Source organism: Borostomias antarcticus (assembly GCF_949987555.1).
Source record: "Borostomias antarcticus genome assembly, chromosome: 4".
Lineage (NCBI taxonomy): Eukaryota > Metazoa > Chordata > Actinopteri > Stomiiformes > Stomiidae > Borostomias > Borostomias antarcticus.
The window spans coordinates 13,724,497-13,748,547 of record NC_140237.1 but is presented as its reverse complement, the minus strand read 5'-3'; the positions used below and the strand labels follow the sequence as shown (position 1 = coordinate 13,748,547).

Genomic DNA, 24,051 nt, shown 5'->3' with positions numbered 1-24,051 from the left:
CTCAGAGAGCCAGATGGAGAAAAAAGGACACAGCCAGCCATTTCCCACTGAGGCTGAGTGAACACAGATGGGGGGCTCCAGACCAGTGCCAAAAAATCAAAGCAAACACTCACCTCAGGAGACAGACGCATTCATAAACTTCCTCTCCCTCTTCATTTCCATATTATGAAATCAAAATGCCAGTCATAAAATGGTTTGTTACCTGACTTGAAATCGGACCCATTTCGCTGACAGTAACTGCACTAAAAAGAGCTTGAGTTGTGGCAGCGATAAAAGGAAGTTGTGGGGGAAAAATAAGACGTTTTAATACTAAAGATGGTGTTCTTTGAAGTTTGATTCTAAATGCTACATGGTAATTGTCCCCAGGGGAGAGAGAGCATGTGTGTGTGGTTGTGGTAGGTAGGACCTAGACATGTGCTAGGTAAAGAGTTTACATCTCAGGCTTAGACGTAATGCGATGCAGATGGATGATTTGCCGATTACTGGTGTGTGCCGTTATCTAATGATTTTAAAGTGCCTGTCATACTGAATTTCCATTACAATTAACACTACTTTGTGTCAGAAAAACATAGGGAGGTAAAGTAACGAAACGCCCTCTAGTGGTACGGTTTGCACCGTTTTATTAAATTGCATGGCAGTTTTTAAATAAAAATTCATCAATCTCGATTTAGATCATGTTTGTGCAGTTAAAGACAGGTTTTACAACAATTTTTTCGAACGCTGGGTGTAAACTGACTACAGTTACCATGATGCACACACCCTGTGTTGCTGCTACACAGAAATAGCCAATGTGCTTCCTGGCTATGTCAATACATTAACCTGTCTTGTTCTGTCCTGCAAATTTGGTCAGATTTGTTGCATTTTATTGTCCATCCTATCATTGTACACAATAGTAGATAGCTAGCTAGCTGGCTAACGTTAGTCAAACCAAGCTCATTCAGACGGGACTTGCCAAACAGAAAACATCCACTAGCCGTGATGCCAATTTTCGCCATGTTCTACTCCTTTCACTTATGCTAACAACGTTACGATCAGAACGGTTTTACTGATCTAGCGGTCAGTAAATTTGACCAAGTTCCAAGAGGTGGACATAATTGGATTTCTCTCAGCCTACAGAATCTAGCAATGTGCTCTAATTCAAGAGCAATTGACTCATGTTTACGAAGCACACCAACATAGTGCTCTGGTCAGCTGCACTCTCCAGTGAAGTGCGCAAAACCCAGGCGGACTTTAACCTTTAATGTGTAGTTCACTGTAAAATAACCAAAACGTAAAATACATTAAAAGTATCTTTGAGAAACTGCACATTATTGCGGTGGATGTTGATATAGTTAGTAGTTTATTGCTTTATCTATCCAAAATGGTATGTGTTGTCACTAAGTTTTATGTTGATATAGATTAAGAATTATTTCAACTTTTACTCCCATGCAAAAGATGGGGCGGGTGCGAACCAAACCAGTAGAGGGCGTCGTTTTACGCTTTGGCTCCCTATTACGGTAACATTGTTAGCACATATTTTATTTCCATATCTAAACTGTTTTTTATGTTATGGTACAGCTATCTTGTGTACCATAAATATATAAACGTAAAACATAAAAACATTTCTGTTTTTGTATCTTTCTATTCCCACAATTTACTACTTCTTTGCCATATGGAGACAGTAAATATTTGTTTACTGTATTTTTGGATTCTTGGAATACAGACAGTGGTTGAACTGTATATAGTAGCTTGCTGTAGAGACTATAAGTGTTTGACTGTGGTGAGGCAGTCTTGTTTTCTCTCTGCTTCGAGGCCCTCCACAGGAGGTGAAGTCATAAACATGGCTAGAAAAGTGGAACTGCTGCGCTAAGTGAGGCAGCCTGTGTAAATCTCCTCTACGCAAACACATGACTTCACTACACCTGTCATCACTAAAGCTAGCTAAATGGCTAACGTGTGACTTGCTCTTAAGCCAGGTTCTTTCTGAAAGTGAATAGTCATGTTTGTGGACTGTCAAGGTAGCTATGTATTTATTTAAATCTATGAACTACATCTTGTAATAGGGTATGTAAAAGACATAATTCTAAAACAAGGAATGGTAAGTTGAGATATCGCACATATTGCAATGGGGGGGGGTTTGCAGTTGAGTAGATTCAATGAGTAATAGAAATAACTATCTCTGGAAGTGAGCTTCTTATAACCAGACACATTATTCTTCACGTCAAGGGTATTAATTATGTAAATATTTTAGAGCCAGTGTTGGACACTCTTCGATAATTAATGTTCACTCTCCAACTTGACACCAGTTGATTCTGTGGGTGAAGACGTGTTGAATTATTAATTCTCATCTCATCTGAAAACTCAATATGCCTTAGTTGGAGAGAGGACTGCACAAGCTTCCCACTCTGATAAAGCAGTTTACTATTGATTTCAAATACTCAAACATAGAGCTTTGTGGTAATAGAAAAAAAATATTGTGTCTATATTAAAGCTCTGGTCCACCTCAGACATCTGAGGAAATTCTGAGTGTTTCCCCAGATACTCAGAAGCTTCTAACGCACTATTGAGAGCATCCTGACCGGCAACATGTCTGCCTGGTATGGGAGTAGCACCATGCAAGACCCGAAGACCCTGCAGAGAGAGGTACAGTCAGCGGAATGTATCACAGGGGTGTCTCTCCCACATCTCCTGGACGTCTACATAAGGCGGTTCAGAAACAGGGCCAGTGTGTTCTCTGTTTAGTCTCAGTCTTAGTCTCAGTACTCGTAACTTCTGTTTTCCAGCTGTCTAATTGCTTTCTTGGATAGGCCAGACAGGAGAGCATTCTAGTAATCAAGTCTGCTTGTGATGAAAGCATGGATAAGTTTCTCAGTGCCACTAAAGAGAGAAATGGGTGTACCATGGCTATGTTCCTCAGGTGGAAAAAAGTGGGTTTGATCATATTCTTTATGTGCTTCAAAACTCAGATCAGAGTCTTACATTTCACCTGTTTTTCTCACCTTTTTTTTTAGCCTTTAGTGACTATTAAAATGTGCAGCTAATTCTCTCTCTGGTCTTTGACTCCAATGATGAGAATCTCTGTCTTGTCCTGGTTTAATTGAAGAAAGTTTTGAGCCATCCAAGTATGTATATCTACAATACAGTTAAAAAAAAATGTATGGGGCTAAAATCCTCGGGTGACAGAGATGTTAAGTTGAGTATCGTCTGCAACAGTGAAAATTGTTTGGTAATGACGCTGCCAAGGGGTAACATGTATAAGCTACTGTAAATGGTACAAGATCCAGAATTTAACATTGTGTAATGCTGCATGTTATATCCATCATTTTAGAATGTTGGTCACCAAGGTGACAAAGAACTTTCTGTCTGTTAGACCCCATTTGGGCGTTTTGGACGATCAGATTCAAAATGGACAGCGCTAAATAGAAGTGTAAACAGCCACCAAAACGTGAAACGTTTCCTAAAACCACTTGCCAAGGTGGTCTGGGACGCATTTAGTGCTAATGCGTCCTGATGCATCCCGACAAAGACGTAACGGGAAAACGTGATCAATGAAGGGTAATTTTTCTCCTTTTTTGCCTTATCCTGCAGTCTTTTTCAAGTCGCAAATGACTTGTCCTATCAATCAAAACAGTTGGAATAGTCCTACTGTGTTCATTAGTTCTTCAAACATCTTTGGTTGCTTTCATGCACACCTTTCATGCCACCGACTGATTATTGATTTGTTTACATGGAACAACTGTATGAAGTGGGTGGGCAGGAGTGAGTGAGTTACTATGGTTACTATATACGAACACAAGTGGTCAGCCGGGCACATTTGGAGACGTATGATAGACACAGCTGTAAACGATGGTGTCTCGCTGTCCACTCGTAATCTTGATCGTCCAAAATGCATTTTAAAACCAAGTCTAAACAGTCTAGGTCATGAACCAGTTTAGAACTTGGCCAGAGAGGCTGACCCAGGTTACGATATCATGGTCAACGGTGTCAAAAGCTGCTCATAAATCTAAAAGTACAAGGACTGAGAGCTGGACTCTAATTTCTGTCTCTAGTGATTCGCTCCCCTGTAAAGGCCATTATACTTAATATTACAGAAATATCTACGTTGGATATTTAAAGAAGTTCTATGGCAGATTTGAATTGGGACTTATCTTCTGACATGGCTCGTCTGGTCTCTGTGATGCCCCAAGATGTTAACACCCTCCCACCTCACATATGTATCAACAGGGGATGGATCCATCTGTCTCTCCCATTCTGAGGGTGAAACCAGCCTTGACAGAGCCCTCTACTTAGTATTTAACCTTTATTTTCCTCCACAGGAGAGAAAAACTCTTCTTTTCACTCTTTTTTCTCTCTTCCTCTCAATGAACCTTTCTCTCATTCCTCCCTCCATCTAATCCCATGTCTCCCTCGGACTTTTACTCGTCTGTCATACTCCCACTATCTTCCCCCCATCCCTCCTCTTCCCACCCTCTCCATGTTTTTAAAGCCACACTCTCTCTGTTCCTCTGGCTTGGTACTGTAGCGCTCCTCTGCCAATGAGCTCTCTGTTTATTGGGCTGAGATTGAGTGCAGTGAAGCGAGGTGGGGCCGAGGCCGAGCCTCACAGCCCCCCTATTACCACATAGACACCCTGACAGGCCCGGCCCAGCCCGACCGCACCAGTGAAGGAGATTGCTTGTCTCCACCGCCTCTAATTGCCGACAGCAGCTGAAAAGGGTTGGAGAGATTGGTGTGTTTTTGTGTGTGTGTGCTGGGGGGGGGGGGGGGGGGGGTAGAGAGAAAGAAAAAGAACAGTGTTATTGGAGTGTCCCTGAAAACTAGGGATATCATGTATTGTTATGGTATTTCCCTTGTGATGTTTCTATTAACTCAATTCATAGTTTTTAAGGATGGCATCCGGCAACAGAGCCTACTGTATCGTAGCAATGGGGACATGGGTGGGCCAGTGGGTGTGTTCTGTTGGGTCCTTTCTTTGCCCTCTGGTCCAGTAATACCAACTCCCTTTCACTCTCAGCTGGCCAAAGACCTTCCTCCAGTACCATGGCTCTCCTTCTCCAGCAGACTGTGCATTTAATATCATTACAGTTGGTTATTGTTGCAGACCCACTGGCAATATCCCAGCAAATTGAAAAGAATGGTCCGTTTATTGACTTTGCAGAGGCAAATTTTGAAGCTGTACGTTTATTTTGCTTCATGATTTGCTCTCTCTCTGTTTATAGGGGGTTGTGTTAACTTTCAATGGAATATCAAAAGAATCCCGCCATAGCCTTGAAGAGTAGTTTTTTATTTTTTATTTAAGTAAAAGTTTATTTTTTAGAAAGAAATGTAAAAAGCTATGAGTAAGATACCATCGGTCATTGAAACCAAAGCATTGTGGTCAGAGACACTGCAGGAACTGTGTGGAAATGCCTGGTCGCTTTTATTGTTTTTATTCTACAATAACGGTGCCGAATAAAAAGCAGCATTGATTTTAAGAGCTAGATTGTTATATTTTATAATACCCAAATTGTGTTTGTGTGTGTGAAGTGAACTGTATGTAGCAATTTGGGAGAGGCTCCGTGATCACTCTTTATGGAGCTAGATGTTTTAATTATATTGTAAGCTTGTCTGTAGCGACTGCATTAATTCATTGCCTATATCCTGAGTGAGAAGCTGCGTTTCATGCCCTTTTCATTAGCACAGTATGGGAACTATTAGGCAGGGGAGGGGAGGCAGAGTCGCTCCCAGGTCGACAGCTTTAAATGCTAATTATCTAATGGAGGATGAAAGATCAGGCGACTGGCTGCATTTCACATGAGCTCACTCAAGCCCCGTTCACACGAGCACCACAACCCTGAACTTCTCCAGACACCCGGAGGAGCTCCGGCTCTGGGTACAGCTATGCTCCATTCATTTACATTTAGGGAGCACCACCACCTTAATCACCATTTTGTTCCCCGGAAAACCAATACATCCAAATCACAAGGCTTTTTCATTACTAAATTGGAGTGCTTGAGTGAGAAAAATTTATAGAAAACAGCAGCAGGCAAAAAAATTATAATCTTGGGACACGCTGAGGGCCTTAACATGGGGAACAGTTGCAGCAGTTTTGAAAATATACCTCAGAATCAGTTTAATGCCAGGTAGTTTTTACACACTAGGAATTTGTTCTGGTGAGTTGGTGCATAACACTGATGGGTACATCAGAAAGTGTGCAAGGACAAGACAGAACCATGCAAAGACAGGAGAGTGCAAAGACAGGAGAGTGCAAAGACAGGACAGTGTAAAGACAGGACAGTGCAAAGACAGGACAGTGTAAAGACAGGACAGTGTAAAGACAGGACAGTGCAAAGACAGGACAGTGCAAAGACAGGACAGTGTAAAGACAGGACAGTGTAAAGACAGGACAGTGTAAAGACAGAACAGTGCAAAGACAGGACAGTGTAAAGACAGGACAGTGCAACGACGGAACAGTGTAAAGACAGGACAGTGCAAAGACGGAACAGTGTAAAGACAGGACAGTGCAAAGACGGAACAGTGCAAAGACAGGACAGTGCAAAGGAATAGTGCAAAGACGGAACAGTGCAAAAACAGGACAGTGCAAAGGAATAGTGCAAAGTTCAAAGAAACAGGGCGCCTCAACGCCCCATGACAGCCATTCGTCAGACCTCTTAGTTTGAACATTGAGGCCTTTTGTCTGCTAAGTACGTGAAATTACCATAGTGGGACACTTTCTTCTAAGGATGCAGACCATTTTCCCAAACTAAAATGTCAGTAGATATTATGTTGTTGAGGTATTATCTCTGTCTAATGTAATGGTAGTTTTATGTGCATAGCCCTGGTGTTTGAGGCAGGTATCCCCTGGTGTTTTCAAAAATTTTCATTGTTTTCTGTCTTTTAAATGCTCCTAATGTCTCACTAGCATGTCAATAAAGTAGAAGTGCAAATTGCAAATTGCTGATGTTTTATTTCTAGATTTATTACACAAATGTTGATTAAACTATTATATTTAACTGATTAGCACTCCAAAGAAAATAGATACTTAACACCTGGATATTAAATATTCAGCACTCAAAGCACTCTAAATTGATACACTGAGAAAAAAAAGAGAGGGGAAAAAAAACCTTGTTGAGCATTCACAAGTGTTTACATCTTTTATCACATAAAGGGTATTACAGTCAACTCAGCATAGACTGCAACCTGAAATAACATCTCTATCATCCCTCTGACAGTCAAGGACCACATAAAGAGACAGCATGCCCGTCGATTTCACCTAAAAGCCCCTGAGTTTGTCACAACCTTCAGTGGTCCTTTGAGAGCGAGACGGAGAGGTTGTAAGAAAAAAAGAGTGCTGTCATGAAAAGCTGCCGCTTCCTGGCTGCAGAGATGCAATCATTGGCACTATCTGATAGCGGTGGAGGAAATTGGATGAGCTGAAAGCCGTTAGCCCTGGACAGTTTGGAAAGATGACTCCTTTGTCATGGAAGTGTCAGTCACTTCCCCCCACTCTCACCTGAATAGCCAATCAATACAAGAGAGGAGAGATTCTTTCCCGGCTCCATACTACTACTAGAGCTGTAAGGGTCAATTAGGTCTGGTCTTGCAGAAGGGTTTGGAGGTGATGAGTTGTGTCATATTGCATCTGCCATCCTGTCATGGTTGATATGTGAGAGCAATGTCAACAAGCCAGAGCAAATTACCATTTAATGTTTTCCCTTTCTATGGCAGAAGGTTATTATATCATATATAGAATAGATAATGATTTTTTTTTTTTTATTACTTAAAATAATGATGTATAATAACACCTCATTATGTGTACATCTTTGAGATAATTGCCTCATAAGTGTCACCACTCCTTGATTCAGTATGTTGTGAAATATCAGGGCTATCTCTATTTTCACATATCTGATGACAAACAAAACAAATGTGGCCTTGTTAGGTCACACACTTAACAAAGTACAGTGGTAGCAGATTGACATTATCACTTTGGTATAATATGTCTTTATTAGCATGTTTATTAGCATTAGCATGCTTTATTAGCATTAGCATTACATGTATTGCATTACATTACAGTCATCGCTTTCATCCAAAGCAACTTACAATAATTGCATTTAACGTAGGAAGTCATTGTAGTACTACTCACCAGAACTCAGACGGGCATCTCCTTTCTAAACAAGTGAGAGCATAATCTAGTGCTAAAGGCAACGTTTGTAGCAAACTAAAAATATAATACAGTAGGTGCTTAAGAGGAATCTTACATTAGTATGTAGCACTTTCTTATATATATATAATGGAGGCACAATTCTACAAGATGAAATCTCCCAGCTCACATTGCTTATGTCTCCTCCCTACAGTTTCCTGATACCTGTGAGGAGTCGGCTTCTCCATTTGTCTTCCTCTGCACCAACCCTCAGGAGCTGCTGGTGAAGTTCCCCATGAAAGGGAAGCACAAGATCTGTAAGTCTCGACTCCCTCGCGTCATGAATGAAGCTATCAAGGATTTGTTTTCTCTCTCAGACTCAAAAGCATCCATAGAGAGAAGAGAGAGAGGGATGAATACTCATGTTTTGCGGAAACTCATATGTACAATAGACGAACAGTAGATAGAGTTGCCAGTGTACTGTGTGATTCCTAATATGGACTGAACTGATTCCCCCGCAGTACAGTAGATATTTTGTTAATACTTAAAAAATTTAAAAAAAACACAAAGATGTGATATAGGGCTGAACGATGAATCGATTTCAAATCAAAATCACGATTTGAAATAAGGCAATTAGCAAATTGGCTGCGATTTAAGTGGTAAATGTGTCATCTCCGACCTACATGCATCCGAGCTACAAAGCAGGAGATGGGCGTTAAGGCCTCGTCTGGACAGAGCGTGTTTGCAGGTTGCAAAACTCAAGGAGGATATTTTCTCCAAATCGTTCACACCTAATGTGATAGGTTGTTTACGTACCAACTCGTGTTTCAGATCCTGAGGCTACATTGATGGTTTGGAATATTCAAAGTGATAAGCAGTTCTGGGTAGTTCTGGCCTTTTGCATGAAGAAAGCTTTTTTTTGTTGTTGAATGCCGACATCATCTTGAAGACATGGAACCGTTCCAAAAGGTGAATGTTCTTCTGCTCACAGCTACTGTACCACTGAGCAACTGTAGATACATGCTTTGAATGGATAATTCAAGTAAGCTTTATGCTAACAAGCATCCTACTGTACTTCTACCATCTTGAAACATTGCTAAACCCAAATCTTGGATCACTCAGTGAATAATTAGCCTACCACATGATTTTACTTTATTTGATCAGCATGGTTTTCATAGCTGAAATCTCAAAATAGGATATGTTTTAAGCCTGGATATCTAATTGCAAGCTTCCATGGAAATAGATTAATTTCTATTTTTTTCTACTGGTGCACTATCACTATTAAAACAACGAATGCACCTTATGCTGTTGAGTGATGAACTGTACAGCTATAAACACATGCAGTGTCTCCTTTGATCCTCCTGTCAAGTCATTCATATTGTCACAGTTTTCTTCATTTTATTTCTCTTAGTTTTTATATCCAGCCTGACCCCCCCAAAACCCCCCCCCCCCTTCCAACACCACCCCCCAACACCCCCCCCCCAACACCACCACCCCAACACCCCCCCTCCCCCCCCAACACCACCACCACCTTCTGTTGGTCTTTCCTCTCTGAGGGGGGTCTCCTGGGAGCTAACCCGTGATCTTCACAGAAGTGTGTGTGTGGCTGTGTACAGCCAAGGTGTGTGTGTGTGTGTGTGTGTGTGTGTGTGTGTGTGTGTGTGTGTGTGTGTGCGCATACTGTGAGCTATATGTCTGTGTTTGGGTGAGTGTCTATGTGCACGTTTGATGCATTATCTACTGTTTTTCCTGTGTTGATCCTATTACAGAGGCTTTACTCACAAGCACTTCATTTCAGTGTAGAAGCTGAAGGTCAAACCGGCTGTTGAGAGCCATCAGGCAATCTGACAAGACTCTCCCTCTCTCCCTCTCTCTTTCTCTCTCCCTCTCTCCCTCTCTCCCTCTGTCTCTCAGCCACCTGTCTGAATATGACCTGTAAAAGTGAGAGGGTGCTCTGTTACATTGTGCAAAGGCGTTTAAATGGACTGCACACCAAACACACACACACACACACACCATACACACACACACACACACACACACTGTGCTGCAAACTCTTTTTCATGCCCCGCAGCTGGGGCTGGAATGAACGGGACGTCACTCAAAGGCTGTAGTTTTCTTCCTGTAAACCTTTAATGAGGTCACGAACCTTGAAACGCAACATAAACATACAATTACATACTGCTCGAACTAATATCGACACACAATATAACGCAAACACACTCGCAATCATACCCACCAGTTCCTCCTCCCGTTTTGTCACATAGAGAAAACACCGGGCTCTGATTTTATACATACAATTCCCTGAAACGCAACCAGCCAATCACCGACGTTCCCCAATCGAGGCCCCGGATCACAAGCATTTCACAATAAGTGTTCTACCTAAACATACAGAAATCACATACAAACTCAACTGATTCCCATATGATTAATTACACAACTTAAACTTAATACAAAATCTCACAACCCCACAGAATGTCACACACCTCCCACTTGGCCTCCTGGTCTCTAGACCCAAGGAGACCATCAACCTAAACTACCCCTTTCTCATTGATGGTGGTGCCTGAAGGTATGGGTTCCTCTCAGTTCTCTTCTTTGGAGTCATCCACGACCCCGGAGCCAGGTCCCCCCGCAAAGGCACAGCCAGCGTCACGGGGTCGTACGCTGCTGATTTCCCACGACCCCGGAGCCAGGTCCCCCCGCAGAGGCACAGCCAGCGTCACGGGGTCGCTCGCTCTCCTGACCTTCTTGCTCCTCAACAGGTAGGAGCACCACAAGTCTTCGCACGTCTCTACTGAGCACTGTGGAGAGACTCCGGCCGCCGCCGTTCCTTTTCTCTAGACGCTTACCTACGGACACAGGACAGCTGGGGCATGTTCTTACCTTAACATCACGAACGACCCCTTTGCTGTCAGGGGCCACCTCCACAACTCGACCTAGCCTAAACTGGCCTCTCAGAGCGTTCTGATCGGCTAGCCAAACCAGATCCCCCACTGCAACGTTGCGAGCCTTTCTATGCCACTTAGGCCTGACGAACAAGCCTGGCCCAGCCAATTGGCTCCACCGCAGCCAGAACCTGTTTACCTCGGCCTGGACTGCCCTCAACCTCACAAACGGGTAGTCCTGGAACTCGAAGCCTCGCGTGTCCCCTGTGGGCCCAGCCCTTCCTAACAGCAGGGTGTTGGGAGTAACTACCTCCACCGCATCGTCACGGACCTGGACTCTGGCGCCAATCGGCCTCTCATTTGACAGATTGGCCGCCAGGTAGAGCAGAGTTTGAAACTCCAGCCCTGTGAGGCTTCCAACACCCCCAACGTTGCTCAACGCTCGCTTGAGTACGCGGACTGCTGCTTCTGCCGCACCATTTCGGTGAGGCGAGTCAGCTGGGTGGAAGACCCAGACCCATTCGGTTCCTTGCCTGGCGGCTTTCCCTCTCACTTCCTCCTTGTCAACACTTCCCAGAAAATCATAGAGCTCCTTCAGGGCTGGTCGAGCTCCAACGAAGTTCGTACCCTGATCCGACCAGATCTTCTTCGGGTATCCTCTGAGCGCAGTGAACCGCTGGTAAGTACTCAAGAAACCCTCTGTGGACAGGCTCTCTACCATATCAGCATGCAGGGCTCTAGAGGCCATACAGGAGAACACCACGCCCCAGACCTTTAACCTAGACCTCCTCTTTGCTACGTCTCTGACTGTATACGGGCCAAACAGATCTAGGGTTGTGTACTCAAATGGAGCGGCCGGCTCGGTCCGCTCAGGGGGAAGGTCACCCATTACCTGCTGGCACATCTCTGCTCTGGTCTTCCGGCAGGGGATGCAGGAGTCGACGACTTTCCAGGCTACTCGCTGACCCTGAACCACCCAAGCCTTTCTCCTCATCCGTAGCAAAGTGCCAGCCACCCCTTCATGGTTTGCTCCGTGAGCCTCTCTAGCCAGTAGGGTGCTAATCCATGCTCCATAAGGAACCAGCGGCACTCCTGACTCACCCGCGGCCTGGACCCTTCCGAAGCACAACAGTAGCCCTGAAGTCTCAACCCTGATGGCTACAAGCCTGTTCAGTGTCGACTCAGGGAAAGCCACTCCCTCTTGGGCTGCCAAGCATAGATCCCGAAATGCAGCTCCGATCTCCCTCACGCTAAGGACGGGCTTACCCACTTTCTCCTTCAGGTGCTTGGCCTCCCACTCTGGTCTCTCCATGGCTCCTCCGCGAATCAGCCACCTCTCAACAGCTCGGCGGACCCATCCAATCACTCCACAGAGCTTTGTCAAGCTGCTGAACCTCTCCGGCTTAACCAGATCAACGATGGCTGCCCCCCAGAGTCTTTCCTTGCCTCCGGCCTCTGAGAAGGTCGACTCCACCTCCTCCTCAGAGGAGCCAAGAGACTCATCAGCTCCATCCGGAGGCTCCTTGGCCTTTTCCACTCTTCCTTCGACACTACCTTGACTTGACGCCTTCTTCAGCTGGGCTCGAGTTAGAACCGCCGTAAATGCCCTCCGCTGGAGCTTACTCACAGCCTCCCTGGCGCTGGCCGCCACCTCCGCCGCGGACTTCATGGGCCACTCCTCCACCGGCCTCACCAGGAACTCAGGCCCCTTTTGCCAAGTGGAACCCTCATTCAGGTCTTCCGGAGGGCATCCTCGCGTGACAAGGTCGGCGACATTCAGCTCCCCTGGAATCCACCACCAGTCAGCTACAGGCCCAGACTTCTGAATCTCTCCGACCCTGTTCGCGAAGAACGTCTGGTACCCGTAGCTCTCCCTCTGGATAGCTCCCAGGATAGTCTGGCTGTCTACGAAGTGGAACCACCTCTCCACCTCCAGCCGACCCTGCCTCTCCATGAACCCTCTCAACCTGGCCGCGAAGACTGCGCCGCAGATCTCTGCCTTGACCGCGTCGCCCTTCTGGTCAAGGGGCGCCAGCTTGGCCTTTGACTCCACAAGGCGGATGTCCACCCCGGTAGACGTCTCCCACCTCAGGTACAGGACAGCTCCGAAGGCGTAATCACTCCCATCCGAGAATGTGACGCCCCACGGCCTCCCCCTCCATCCGGAAGGAGTGAGGCTCCTTTCAAAGCTGACCCGACCAAGCCGCACGTACTCCTCAAAGAGCCTGACGGCATCTGCTCGGAGGTCCGCTGGAAGTGGACTGTCCCACGTGTCCTGCTTGGAGCCCCCTCTCCCAGCCTCCTGGAAGGCCCTCCTTACCAGAATGGCCCCTCTCTCTTTGGCCGGAGTAGCTAGACCAACAGGGTCGTAAAGCCCTGCCACCTGGCTTAGGAGCTCCCGTCTGGTCAGAGGGTCCGGCGTCTTCTCCTTGATCTCCTTCTCCAAGAGGTTTGCCTCCATCCTCATCTTCTGCTTTCTCTTAGAGAAGTTGATCGAGACCATTAGGAAGAGCTTGTCACTGCCCACGTGGTAACCGACGCCGAGAGCCTTGTTGTCCTCATGCCCTAGCTGGTTGGGCAACACCAGGGTTTCGGACTCTGGACCTGGGCTCTTGACAGCTTGCACAGCCTGACTACCCTCACACCTCCCACTTTGACCGGACCGGACCCACGGCTTGAGCGAGAAGCCTCCGGCGCGGAGTATTTCCTCCACTCCTCTCGTGATCTCGTCCAGTTTCTCTAGGTCATTGTGGGACGTGAGGATGTCATCTACATAGCTGTCTTCCTCAAGGACTCTTCGCTCCTCATCCATGTGGGAGAACCTGGGCAGCCTCGCCGTCTCCCTCATGGCCAGCTGCGCTATGCACCCAGCAGGCCTGTCTCCGATATTGACCCGAGTGATGGCGAAGTCTCTGATCTCTTCCTCTGGTGAGTCCCTCCAGAGGAACCGGTGAAGATGGACCTCTCTTCCTTTCAGCCACACAGAATTATACATTTTTCTGATGTCTCCTATGGCCGCATGCTCCCCTGTTCTAAACCTGAGCAGAACCGCCCGGATTGGGTTTAGAACATCCGGGCCCTTTAGTAGGAGGTTGTTCATGCTCGCCCCTTTGAACTCCTGGCTACTGTTCCAGACGAGGCGCACCGGCGTAGTGACTGAATGAGGGTTTGGTGCGATTAGGTGACTCACATACCAAACTGGCCCTCTCCAACTGTTGATCGTCTCCTTCTTCAGCTCAATAGCTGCTCCTCTTTGCACCATCTCATGGACTTGTGCTGCATAAGCCGCTCTCCACAACGGGTCCTTCATGAGGCGCTTTTCAGTCCTTAGGAACGTCGCTTCCACCACTTTCCGATTGTTAGGGAGTGAAGCTGGGTCTTCTATCCAGGGGTATCCTGCATCCCAGTGCGGTAAGTCGCTGTGGTCATCAGCAGCCACGTAGGTCAGGCCTTCTTTGATCTTCTCCAATTCCTTTTCTTCGACTAGAGTCATCTCCTTTCCCCCTGGCTGGCATTTCCCACACCGACATCCCCCACACTTCGGCTCGCAGGCGGCGCCGATACTATCCCAACTCCACCACTCGAGAACCTCCTTACTGCTTGCGGCCGTGTTCCTGATCTCCTCACCGCTCTCTTGCTCCAGGCCCTGAGGCCCCTCTCTGGTGCTATTCGGCTCTCTGGAGATTTCTTCAACCTTGACCGCTTTTGCTCTCATTGAGCGAGCAAAGTGTGTCTTAGAGTTGTGTGTGGTCACCCTCACTTCCTCGAACAGGTCCGGGTGCGCTCCCCCCACAGTCTTCCCTAGCGGGCCGTCCCACAACACTAAGTCTCCCACTCTCTTCATCCGCTGCGGAGCAAGTCGACCCTCTCGGTGGCTAATTAAGAGTTCGATCTTCTCTGGCCGGACCAGTTCCTCCGTCTTGACCTCCGGGAAGAACTTCTGGAGTTGCCTCGGGCTAACGACTCGGTCTGCTCGGGCGATCTCGTCCAGGCCATAACAGACCATCTCATGGGGACTCCACTCAACTTCCGAAGCCCACGTTCTGACTTTAAGCAGGTACCTTTTCGTCTTGACTCTTACCTTCATTCCACCCACCCCATGCACGACCAACGTTATTCTCTCTCCTCTCAGTCGGAGTCTGTCGGCGGCTTGGTGGGTTATGTAATTAGTGTCAGACGCGAGGTCTACCAGGGTCCCGATGGTTTGTCCTCCGTTGGTTGTGACCTCCATGATCATCATGAGCACTGGATGTTCTGCCAGGCCACTTTCTTCGAGGAGACCTTCACCCTTCGCGCTCGCGCTCATTGATACCGTCGCCTTGTTTGTGAATGCCTTTATCACCTCTTCTGCTACCTCGGGAGAGAATTTGGCTAAGATCTTCTGTTGTTCCTCTGAGAACCTTCCTGCCTTTATGTCGCTCTTTCCCACCCTTTGCTTTCCCCTTTTTTCCCCATCACTTTTCTGCCCTCCTTCCATGGAGCACAGGAGGTAGTGGTGGTCTGAGGCCTCTCCTTTCTGGCAGCACTTCTTCTTGCAGAGGAACCTGTCACTGCATTCTCCATTCTCACCATGGGATGCCAGACATCTCCGGCAGGCTCCATTCTTTCTGACAATGCCTTTCTTTTCAGCTAGGCTGAGCCCTTTGAACTTCTTGCAGAAGAAGATCCTGCCTCCGTGCTTCTCGTCTCCACACACGCTGCACTCTTCTCCTGCCGAGTCCTTCCCTGTGGCCCTTGTGAATGCCCTCTTCTCCCATTTCCCTGATTTTTCAGGCGCTTCTGAGACTCTTAGCTGCTCCAGCTTTTCGAGGACCTCCTCTTGCTCTTTTAAGAACTTTAAGAGAGCGTCAAAGCGGCCACTAGAGCTGACGCCGTTCTCAGACTTAGTTTCGAAGGTGAGCCAGTTCTCCTTCACGCGGTCAGGCAGTTTGCTCTCTATAGCTTTAATTGCCAGCGGATTCTTTATGGCATCGGTGTTCCCCAGTTCCGTCAGATCAGTAAGGGCTTTCTCCACAGCTTGGATAAGATCAATTGTCTTTCTCGGTTGGTTTCCTCTCACCGCCGGGAACTTCTCCAACTCCTCTATTATCTGGATTGCGATGGTGGTCTTATTCCCGAACCGGTTCTCGAGAACCCTGAACATATCTTCCGCTGTGTCGTAGCTCGAAAGTCTAAGGTCTTTGATGATTTTTTGCTCCACACTGTCTAAGAGCTGGAATTTTTTCACTTCGGGCGACCCAGATGGATCCCCTTGCCGCTGAAGGCTCTCCCAGTCTTTCCGCCATCGGTGGAAGTCTCGCATGCAACCGCTGAACGTCGGTAACCTCGTTGGTTGGAGGCGCACTTTCGGCATGGCTCCTGCTTGAACGCCTCTCGCTCCCGAGTTTGTCATATTAGCATCATGTGCTTCCTCCCATGCTTTCCGCTGAGCCTTACCTAGATCGGCGCGCTCCTCTTCGGCGGCTTCTGCCATCCTTTGCTGAGCTTCAGCGGCCTTTTGCCTGGCCTCGGCGGCCCTTTCCTCAGCCTCAGCGCTAGCTTCGGCAGCCTTCTGCCTGGCCTCGGCGGCTCTCTTGTCAGCCTCAGCGATCCCATCGGCGGCCTTTTGCTGAGCTTCAGCGATCCTGTCGGCCTCCTTCCTCTGAGCTTTGCCGAACTCCGCTACCCACCTCAGCCAGAGCTCGTTTCTTTTGTCCCCCAGTGTCTGTAGCCGCTTGCTCATGATGCGCTTAGCGTCTTCAGGGATCCACTCTTCCCAGGCAGCCAGCAGACTTTCTGCCTTGCTGATGACACCTTCCAAGAGTGCGTTTTGCTCCTTACCGTTTTCATAGGTTACCCGTTCCAGGCCGGCTCCTTCAGCACTTTCATAGCTTCTTTCCGCCCGTCCAACGGCAGTGATTAGCTCGGTCTCTGCATACCTCGACCAAAGGTTGGATTTGACTGCTTGACTCACCTCTTTGACTTTAAGTTCACACTCTCTGGTTACTCTCTCAATGTCTGCTCTGAGCTGCGCGTCGAGTGCCCCTGCGTCGTCATCTACCTCAGACAGCAAAACAGCCTCATAGTCATCATTTGCAGAGAGGAGCTTTCTTGCATCAGTAGAAAGTAATTTCCACTCACCTTTCAACTCATCCTGCACCATGGTCGTTGCCATTCTGAGGACATAGTTGGCTCTCTTTGTGAACGCAGTCTTTATCTTTACCCTCTCTTTCTTTAGCGCGTCCATTTTAGCCTTTTACCTCAGACGCTAAGCCCTGAGCGTACCTGTATCTCCTTTTCTAGCTCAGAATCTTCCGCCCTCTCTAGCTGCCTACGCTAGCTCAGACCTTTTCCCTGACTAGCTAAGCCTGGCTAGTCTTCAGCGGCGTTACCAGGCTCACCAGAGGTCCCCCCGGGGATACCGCCCAAAATAGAAAACAACACAAACAAACAAAGTGGGGAAGGTCTTACCTCCCCCCGCAGGCTTGCTACCCAGGTACGCTCAAAAGCTAAGCTAAGGTCACTAAATAGAGGGCTGCTAATGTGATAGCTGGCACTAACAAACAGGATGCTAACGTGCTATACAGCTTTTTCCTACTAGCTGCGCTAGCTTTCCTTGCTAGCTGACGTCAGCTCTTGCTCTGCTAACTGCGTTAGCTTTACCTCCTAGCTATGCTAGCACTCCGCTAGCTTCACTAGCTGCACTACCACAACGCTATCTTTACTGGCTACACTACTGCTTGTAGCTATCTTCTCTAGCTACAGCTTGCTAACATTGCTTTAGCCTGCTAGCTGTGCACTTTATGTTAGCTAGCTACACGGTCTTCATGCTAGCTAACGTCTTTACTGGTGGGCACGTTGGTTAGCAGCGCACCTCCCGCTCGCTGACCTCACGTGGTCTTATGTGCGAGTTTGTTGGGCTAGCTAACGTCACACGGATACTACGACCTTTCTCCGGACCTTCCAATGGTCCGCCTCGGTCTTCCGTGAGCTTCTCTCTTACTTCTATCTTCCAGGCGACGGTTCAGCTACTCTTCTGCCCGTCGCTCTGGTTCGTGACTGTGCTGCAAACTCTTTTTCATGCCCCGCAGCTGGGGCTGGAATGAACGGGACGTCACTCAAAGGCTGTAGTTTTCTTCCTGTAAACCTTTAATGAGGTCACGAACCTTGAAACGCAACATAAACATACAATTACATACTGCTCGAACTAATATCGACACACAATATAACGCAAACACACTCGCAATCATACCCACCAGTTCCTCCTCCCGTTTTGTCACATAGAGAAAACACCGGGCTCTGATTTTATACATACAATTCCCTGAAACGCAACCAGCCAATCACCGACGTTCCCCAATCGAGGCCCCGGATCACAAGCATTTCACAATAAGTGTTCTACCTAAACATACAGAAATCACATACAAACTCAACTGATTCCCATATGATTAATTACACAACTTAAACTTAATACAAAATCTCACAACCCCACAGAATGTCACACACACACACACACACCATACACACACATACACATGACACACCATACACACACACACAGCCCCCTTGATTTGGATCAATGTCGTTCCCATGGCCAAAAGAGCATGACATGTCAATCAGTTTGTTAATAAGGAAGTGAGAGAGTCTGTCTGTCATGATGACCTAGACGTGATCCTGTGCATTGCTACTGCAGTTTAATTGTGTCTCTGTAGCCTTGAGTACTACTAAAAACAAAACAATACATTTTAAGAGTTACTAAGCCTCAAAAGATGGGAAATTCAAATGACCAACGGAACCCTAACTCTAACACCAGTGCACTAACAAGATGTGTCCAGCACACAGCCTTGGCAGCTGTACTGTAGCTATTAGCCTGCTGTTCTGTAGCTGTGTTGGTCTACTATGCTGTAGCTGTGTTGGTCTACTGTTCTGTAGCTGTGTTGGTCTACTGTTCTGTAGCTGTGTTGGTCTACTGTGCTGTAGCTGTGTTGGTCTACTGTACTGTAGCTATTAGCCTTCTGTTCTGTAGCTGTGTTGGTCTACTATGCTGTAGCTGTGTTGGTCTACTGTACTGTAGCTGTGTTGGTCTACTGTACTGTAGTTGTGTTGGTCTACTGTACTATAGCTGTGTTGGTCTACTGTACTATAGCTGTGTTGGTCTACTGTACTGTAGCTATGTTGGTCTACTGTACTTCAAACAAATGTACTCAGCACTAAGCAGGCTGCTTAGAATTCAACCCTCTGATCAGCAACCCGGTAGACGAGAAACAGTGGGGCTTCTAACCCGCAGACACCTTTGTTTTGACTGCGTTCTAAAAACAACAACAACTTCGGCTAAGGGAATAAACACGCATACGTTTCTGCTACAATTGTTTTTTACCATCGTTTTTATGCACGAGTAGATGACTACAATTACAACTGTGTAGGCTGTGCCATGAAATGAATGTGTTTATGGAATGAAAGGCAGTCGTAGGCCTACCCTTGTTCTTTGCGCTGCAACCCCATGAGCCTTGCAAAGGGACAAGGCTTAAATGTTGAAGTGTAGGTTTTATTTAGTTTGTTTCAGGTTTGGCAGACAATGTGGTCTCTGTACTCTTCTCTGTGGTCTCTGAGTTAAGATTGAGATTAAACAAAAATTAAATATAGTCTATATATGAAGATTAAAAAGGTGAAATTCGAGATGGAGAAACTAGAGTAGACTATGAAAAGAAGGTATTTCCAGGCATGGGTAGGCCTAACAATTAAATTAAAATGTCGTTTATTTGTCTTTGTTCCTAGGAACGGGAAAACAAGTAGGCTAATAAATAATAATAAAATAAATAATAAAGACTTGAAAATTGAATAAAAAGACGTGCATGTCTTACAGTCTGTGGGACTTAATGCATGACTTCAAAAAAAATATGCAAAATATGGCTCAAGCAGCAGCTGACAAAGATACAGTAAACCATTCCCTTGCTGACAATCTGTAACTTTCACTATTCGCTTATTATTATTTTTATTTATTCGCACACTGAGTTCCAAGGAATCTTAAAGACCCGTTGGGTCCTGTAATTATTGGGGGCCAAGCAGCGAAGCTGCGTAGGCCACCACTAAGTTTCTACCTTTTCTTCTTTCTTTCTTTCTTTCTTTCTTTCTTTCTTTCTTTCTTTCTTTCTTTCTTTCTTTCTTTCTTTCTTATTATTCCTCTGCCATTGTAGTCTATGGCAGCCCATAGAAGCGTATGGTAGAAAGTTATGAAAATTGGCACACTCATTCGGGACAGTGCCTTGACCCTCCTCACCAAGTCTCATGTCCAGACCTCGCCCTCTCTAGCGCCACCAACGTGTCAAAGTTGGAGGTGCATTTATGCATGTAGCTTTTCTTCAGCAAGTCCAATTTTCAAACTTCAGGTGTCCTTCAATTCCTTGGCTCAAGCCGGATTCAACGCACTCTAAGACGTCATTGTGGCCATCTTGGCTTCTCCGCCATTTTGAATGATGTGCAAAACCCTTAAAATGTATCTCCTCCTAGGAACTTTCACCAATCTGCACGAAAATCGGTGGATGTCATCTATACACCAATGTCTACAAAGGATGTACAGGGATTTTTGATTATCCATTGCGTTCGCTCGTGACAGCCAATCAAAATTGGCAGAAAAGCTGCAAAACAGGAACTGGGGTCATATCTCAGTAATGTTTTAATCTATCAAAACCACATTTGGCACACTCATCCGGGACACACCCATGACATCTGTCACCAAGCCTCATGTTGACATCTTGTGCACTCTAGCGCCACCATCGTGTCAAAGTTGGAGTTGCGTTTATGCCAGTAACTTTTGAAGTGTATGTCCAATCTTCAAAATTATAGTAGCAATGGATTCCCTGGCTCATGCTGAGTTCAAAACACCCCATGGTTTCATTATTACTTCATTTGTTTGATTGCAGAATGAAAGGAACACTTTTTGTCTTCTGCACAATTTCACCAGTTTCAGAGTGGTGAAAGGCGCATTTTGGAAAAAGTCACATTTTCTAAACTGCCATCCCTCTTCTAATTCTCACAGCTCATACACATTTTATACATCAAAACGTTCACACGACTCTTGGGATTCATAAAATCAAAAAAGCTAAGCTCTTCGATGTATATTTTTCACTCTGTGACAGTTCGAATAATGACTCCCCCCCCTCCATTGAAATCAATGGAGCCACGCTCTAGAAAATCTCTCTTTGCTCTAGAATCTCTAACTGTTTCTAACTCTTAAGCACAGTGGTTAGCATGTTGGCCTTGCAAGCAGCAGGTACAGAGATCGAATCCCGTTCAATCATATGTCTGACTTTCAAAATTCTCTGGAACATCCTTGACCCTTGTCAAACATGTCTCATATCGCCACGTCAGTCTAGCTGATTCCTTGGCTGCTTGCAGTTAGACTGCTTGGCCCCCACATCCCTGCTTGCAGGTATATTCATTATTATTATTATTATTATGAAATAGACTTTAGCATGAAATATTCCATTTTTGGCTGTGTATGACTGTAATGTAGGTGTATTGTTATTGGAGGTCTGAAATCATGTCTATAAAGCTGTAAGCATTATATCTCCATACACATCCAGCTTCCTTCACAAGGTCATTTGCGTATACAGTGCATACATTAACAATAAGCACTGCAGTATGTATGACTTTCATCCCTCGCACACATATGCAAAGCAGTAGAGGGGATAAGCTCCAGTAACCGTCAGCTGCACTATTATCTTGCAGTTACCTCTTTGTTTTAAGCGTGAAAACAAGCCACCGTGGGATTGAAAACAGAGAAAGCCAATTACCGAACCAGCGTCCAGCTTTTCTCCTGAGGTGCCAATGATTCCCCCCTCCCCCTCTCTCCCTCTTCCATTCCCCCCCAAACCCATCCACCGGGAGACAGAAAGAGGTTAGGAAGAGAAGGAAGTCCTTTTTTCGTTATTTATTCATGGGTCCCATTTAATATTCATGTCTTTTCCAGGGCTATCTGGGTGCGTAGGAGAATTTGCTTCCTCGGAGGCGGCCGGGACAAAATCGGGTTTCAGCTCCAATGTGCCTCGCAGATGAAGGGGGTGGAGAGAGAGAGAGAGAATGGGTGGCAGGCCTGGAAGGTGACAGGCTGTGTTTATTACTGATCTGTCACGCAGCTAATGGGGAGAGCAGAGTGGAGAGAGCAGAGCTGCTGGACAGACTAAACCAGTCAAGCAGCATCGCTGGCAGAGAGAGAAGGTGGGGAGGTGAGGGGAGGTGGAGAGACCAGCAGTGGAGAGAACAGCAGTGGTCTCAGCGGATGACAATGTTGACTCATCCTCATACAGCCAGGGACGACCAGCAGCTCTCTAACTGGGTCTGTTGGTTGGTTGGGCAACAAACATTCGGTTTGCATTTGTTTGCTCATGCGTGTGCGTGGTCGCAGCTATTGCGAATTCGCATTTGTTTACTATTTCCCAATCTCCCAATCTATCCCAATCCCACTGTAGCCCCCTGCCTGCCAATATCCTATTTCCCCATCAGTCTGACAATCAGGTTCTGTGTCCATGATACTCTGATTTATTTTCTTTCTTTCTACCATTCCATCACCACTGTTCTGCACTCTCTTCCCCTCCACCTCCTTCTTCTGTTAAGCCTTTCAGGGCTACAGTATTGATGTTGAGGCGGATGCAGACATGTGGTTGAGAGTGATCAATAGCCTTGATCAGCGGGTGATTACCCAGGTGTGAGGCTGCGCTGGTCCAGTTAGCATCAATGGCATTTAAGTTCCTGCCTTGTTTTTGTTTAATTTGTCAGGTTAGGAATCGAGGATTGATGGGCGATTTAGATTTGAGTAGAACGGTGGATAAGGTTATTATGGGCATTTTCAGTTGCACAGGAAGTGAGGATTGGAGCAATTTGTTTACAGTTTCATCATCCGTTTTTTATATTGTCATATATTTTGATGATGGTATGTCTTGATTCCTCTTGTGCCAACGTGAGAATATTCTGGGCACATAACATTTGAAAAACTGCCTGAAATATATTGATGATGATATTCCACTTATATTGATATATTTTATCCACACCATAGTTTTTACAGACATACTGTTCACTGTTTAACCAGTACAGTATTTAATTATTTATGTTTGAGAGATATATTAACTGTAGTCCCTTCTATGAGGAAACTGTCAGCTTTCAGTCCGCTGTTAGCACTTTCCCTTCTCATTCCTCCCATTTTGAGGAGGCAGATGTAATAGCTATTAGCCTCAGGGAGACTGCAGAGCTGTGTGTCAACAGGGCAGACATTTACAGTCGGAGGGAAGTGAAAGCAAACAGCCCTGTGTGGAGCCCTGTGTGGCTGAGCAGTGATCCAGGAACACGCTCGACATTTCCCTGCGACTCCAAACAGACCATGACTCCAGTGCTCATTACCCCAGAGTGGGTCAGACCACCCGAGTATGGGAAATAAATAATGCAGAGAGAACCTGAGTGTTGCCACCTCAATGACACCATCCCCTATCCCCCCCCTCAATTACACCATCCCCTATCCACCCCCTCACTGACAACATCCCCTACCCCCCCCTCACTGACAACATCCCCTACCCACCCCCCCTCACTGACAACATCCCCTACCCCCCCCCCCACCTCACTGACAACATCCCCTACCCACCCCCCCCCTTTGGCCTGAGGAACCTAACATGCTGGTGAACTCACAGGAAATCCTTATTAGGAATTGATAACAGAACTGCCAAACTCCCTTGACGTCAAATAAAATGCATTACAATCAAACACAGACAGAGATTGCAACATATGACATTTGACATCTCTGTTTGGCACCGTTCCACTTTTTTCACCTTTTTCTTTTTAGGCTACGTTTACACTAATACGTTTTCATTTTAAAACAGCATTTTAAAACGAAAACAATCTGTGTTTTGGCACTGTTTCGGAAATAATCTCCTTTCATACTAATACACCTGAAAACGCATATTAGATCATCATTCATGTACACTGGGCCTCCGCATGTCGGTGTAAGCAGGAAGCACATTGTCTACTCTGTGGTTGGTTGCTTAGTTCTAGAAAATACTGCAGAGGAAGAACTGCAGTGGTGAAAAGGAAGACCAGAGATGTCTT

General features: G+C 46.3%; 1 protein-coding gene across 1 annotated transcript in view; it reads left to right on the top strand.

Annotated features, from left to right (window-relative positions):
- The window catches only part of trip4 (thyroid hormone receptor interactor 4), a 68,241-nt gene that overhangs the window by 18,861 nt on the left and 25,329 nt on the right, over positions 1 to 24,051 (top strand). Inside the window, exon 12 of the mRNA XM_084436944.1 lies at positions 8,313 to 8,415. Within this exon, the coding sequence (XP_084293070.1) occupies positions 8,313 to 8,415 (103 nt within the window). The remainder of the gene's footprint in view (positions 1 to 8,312; positions 8,416 to 24,051) is intronic.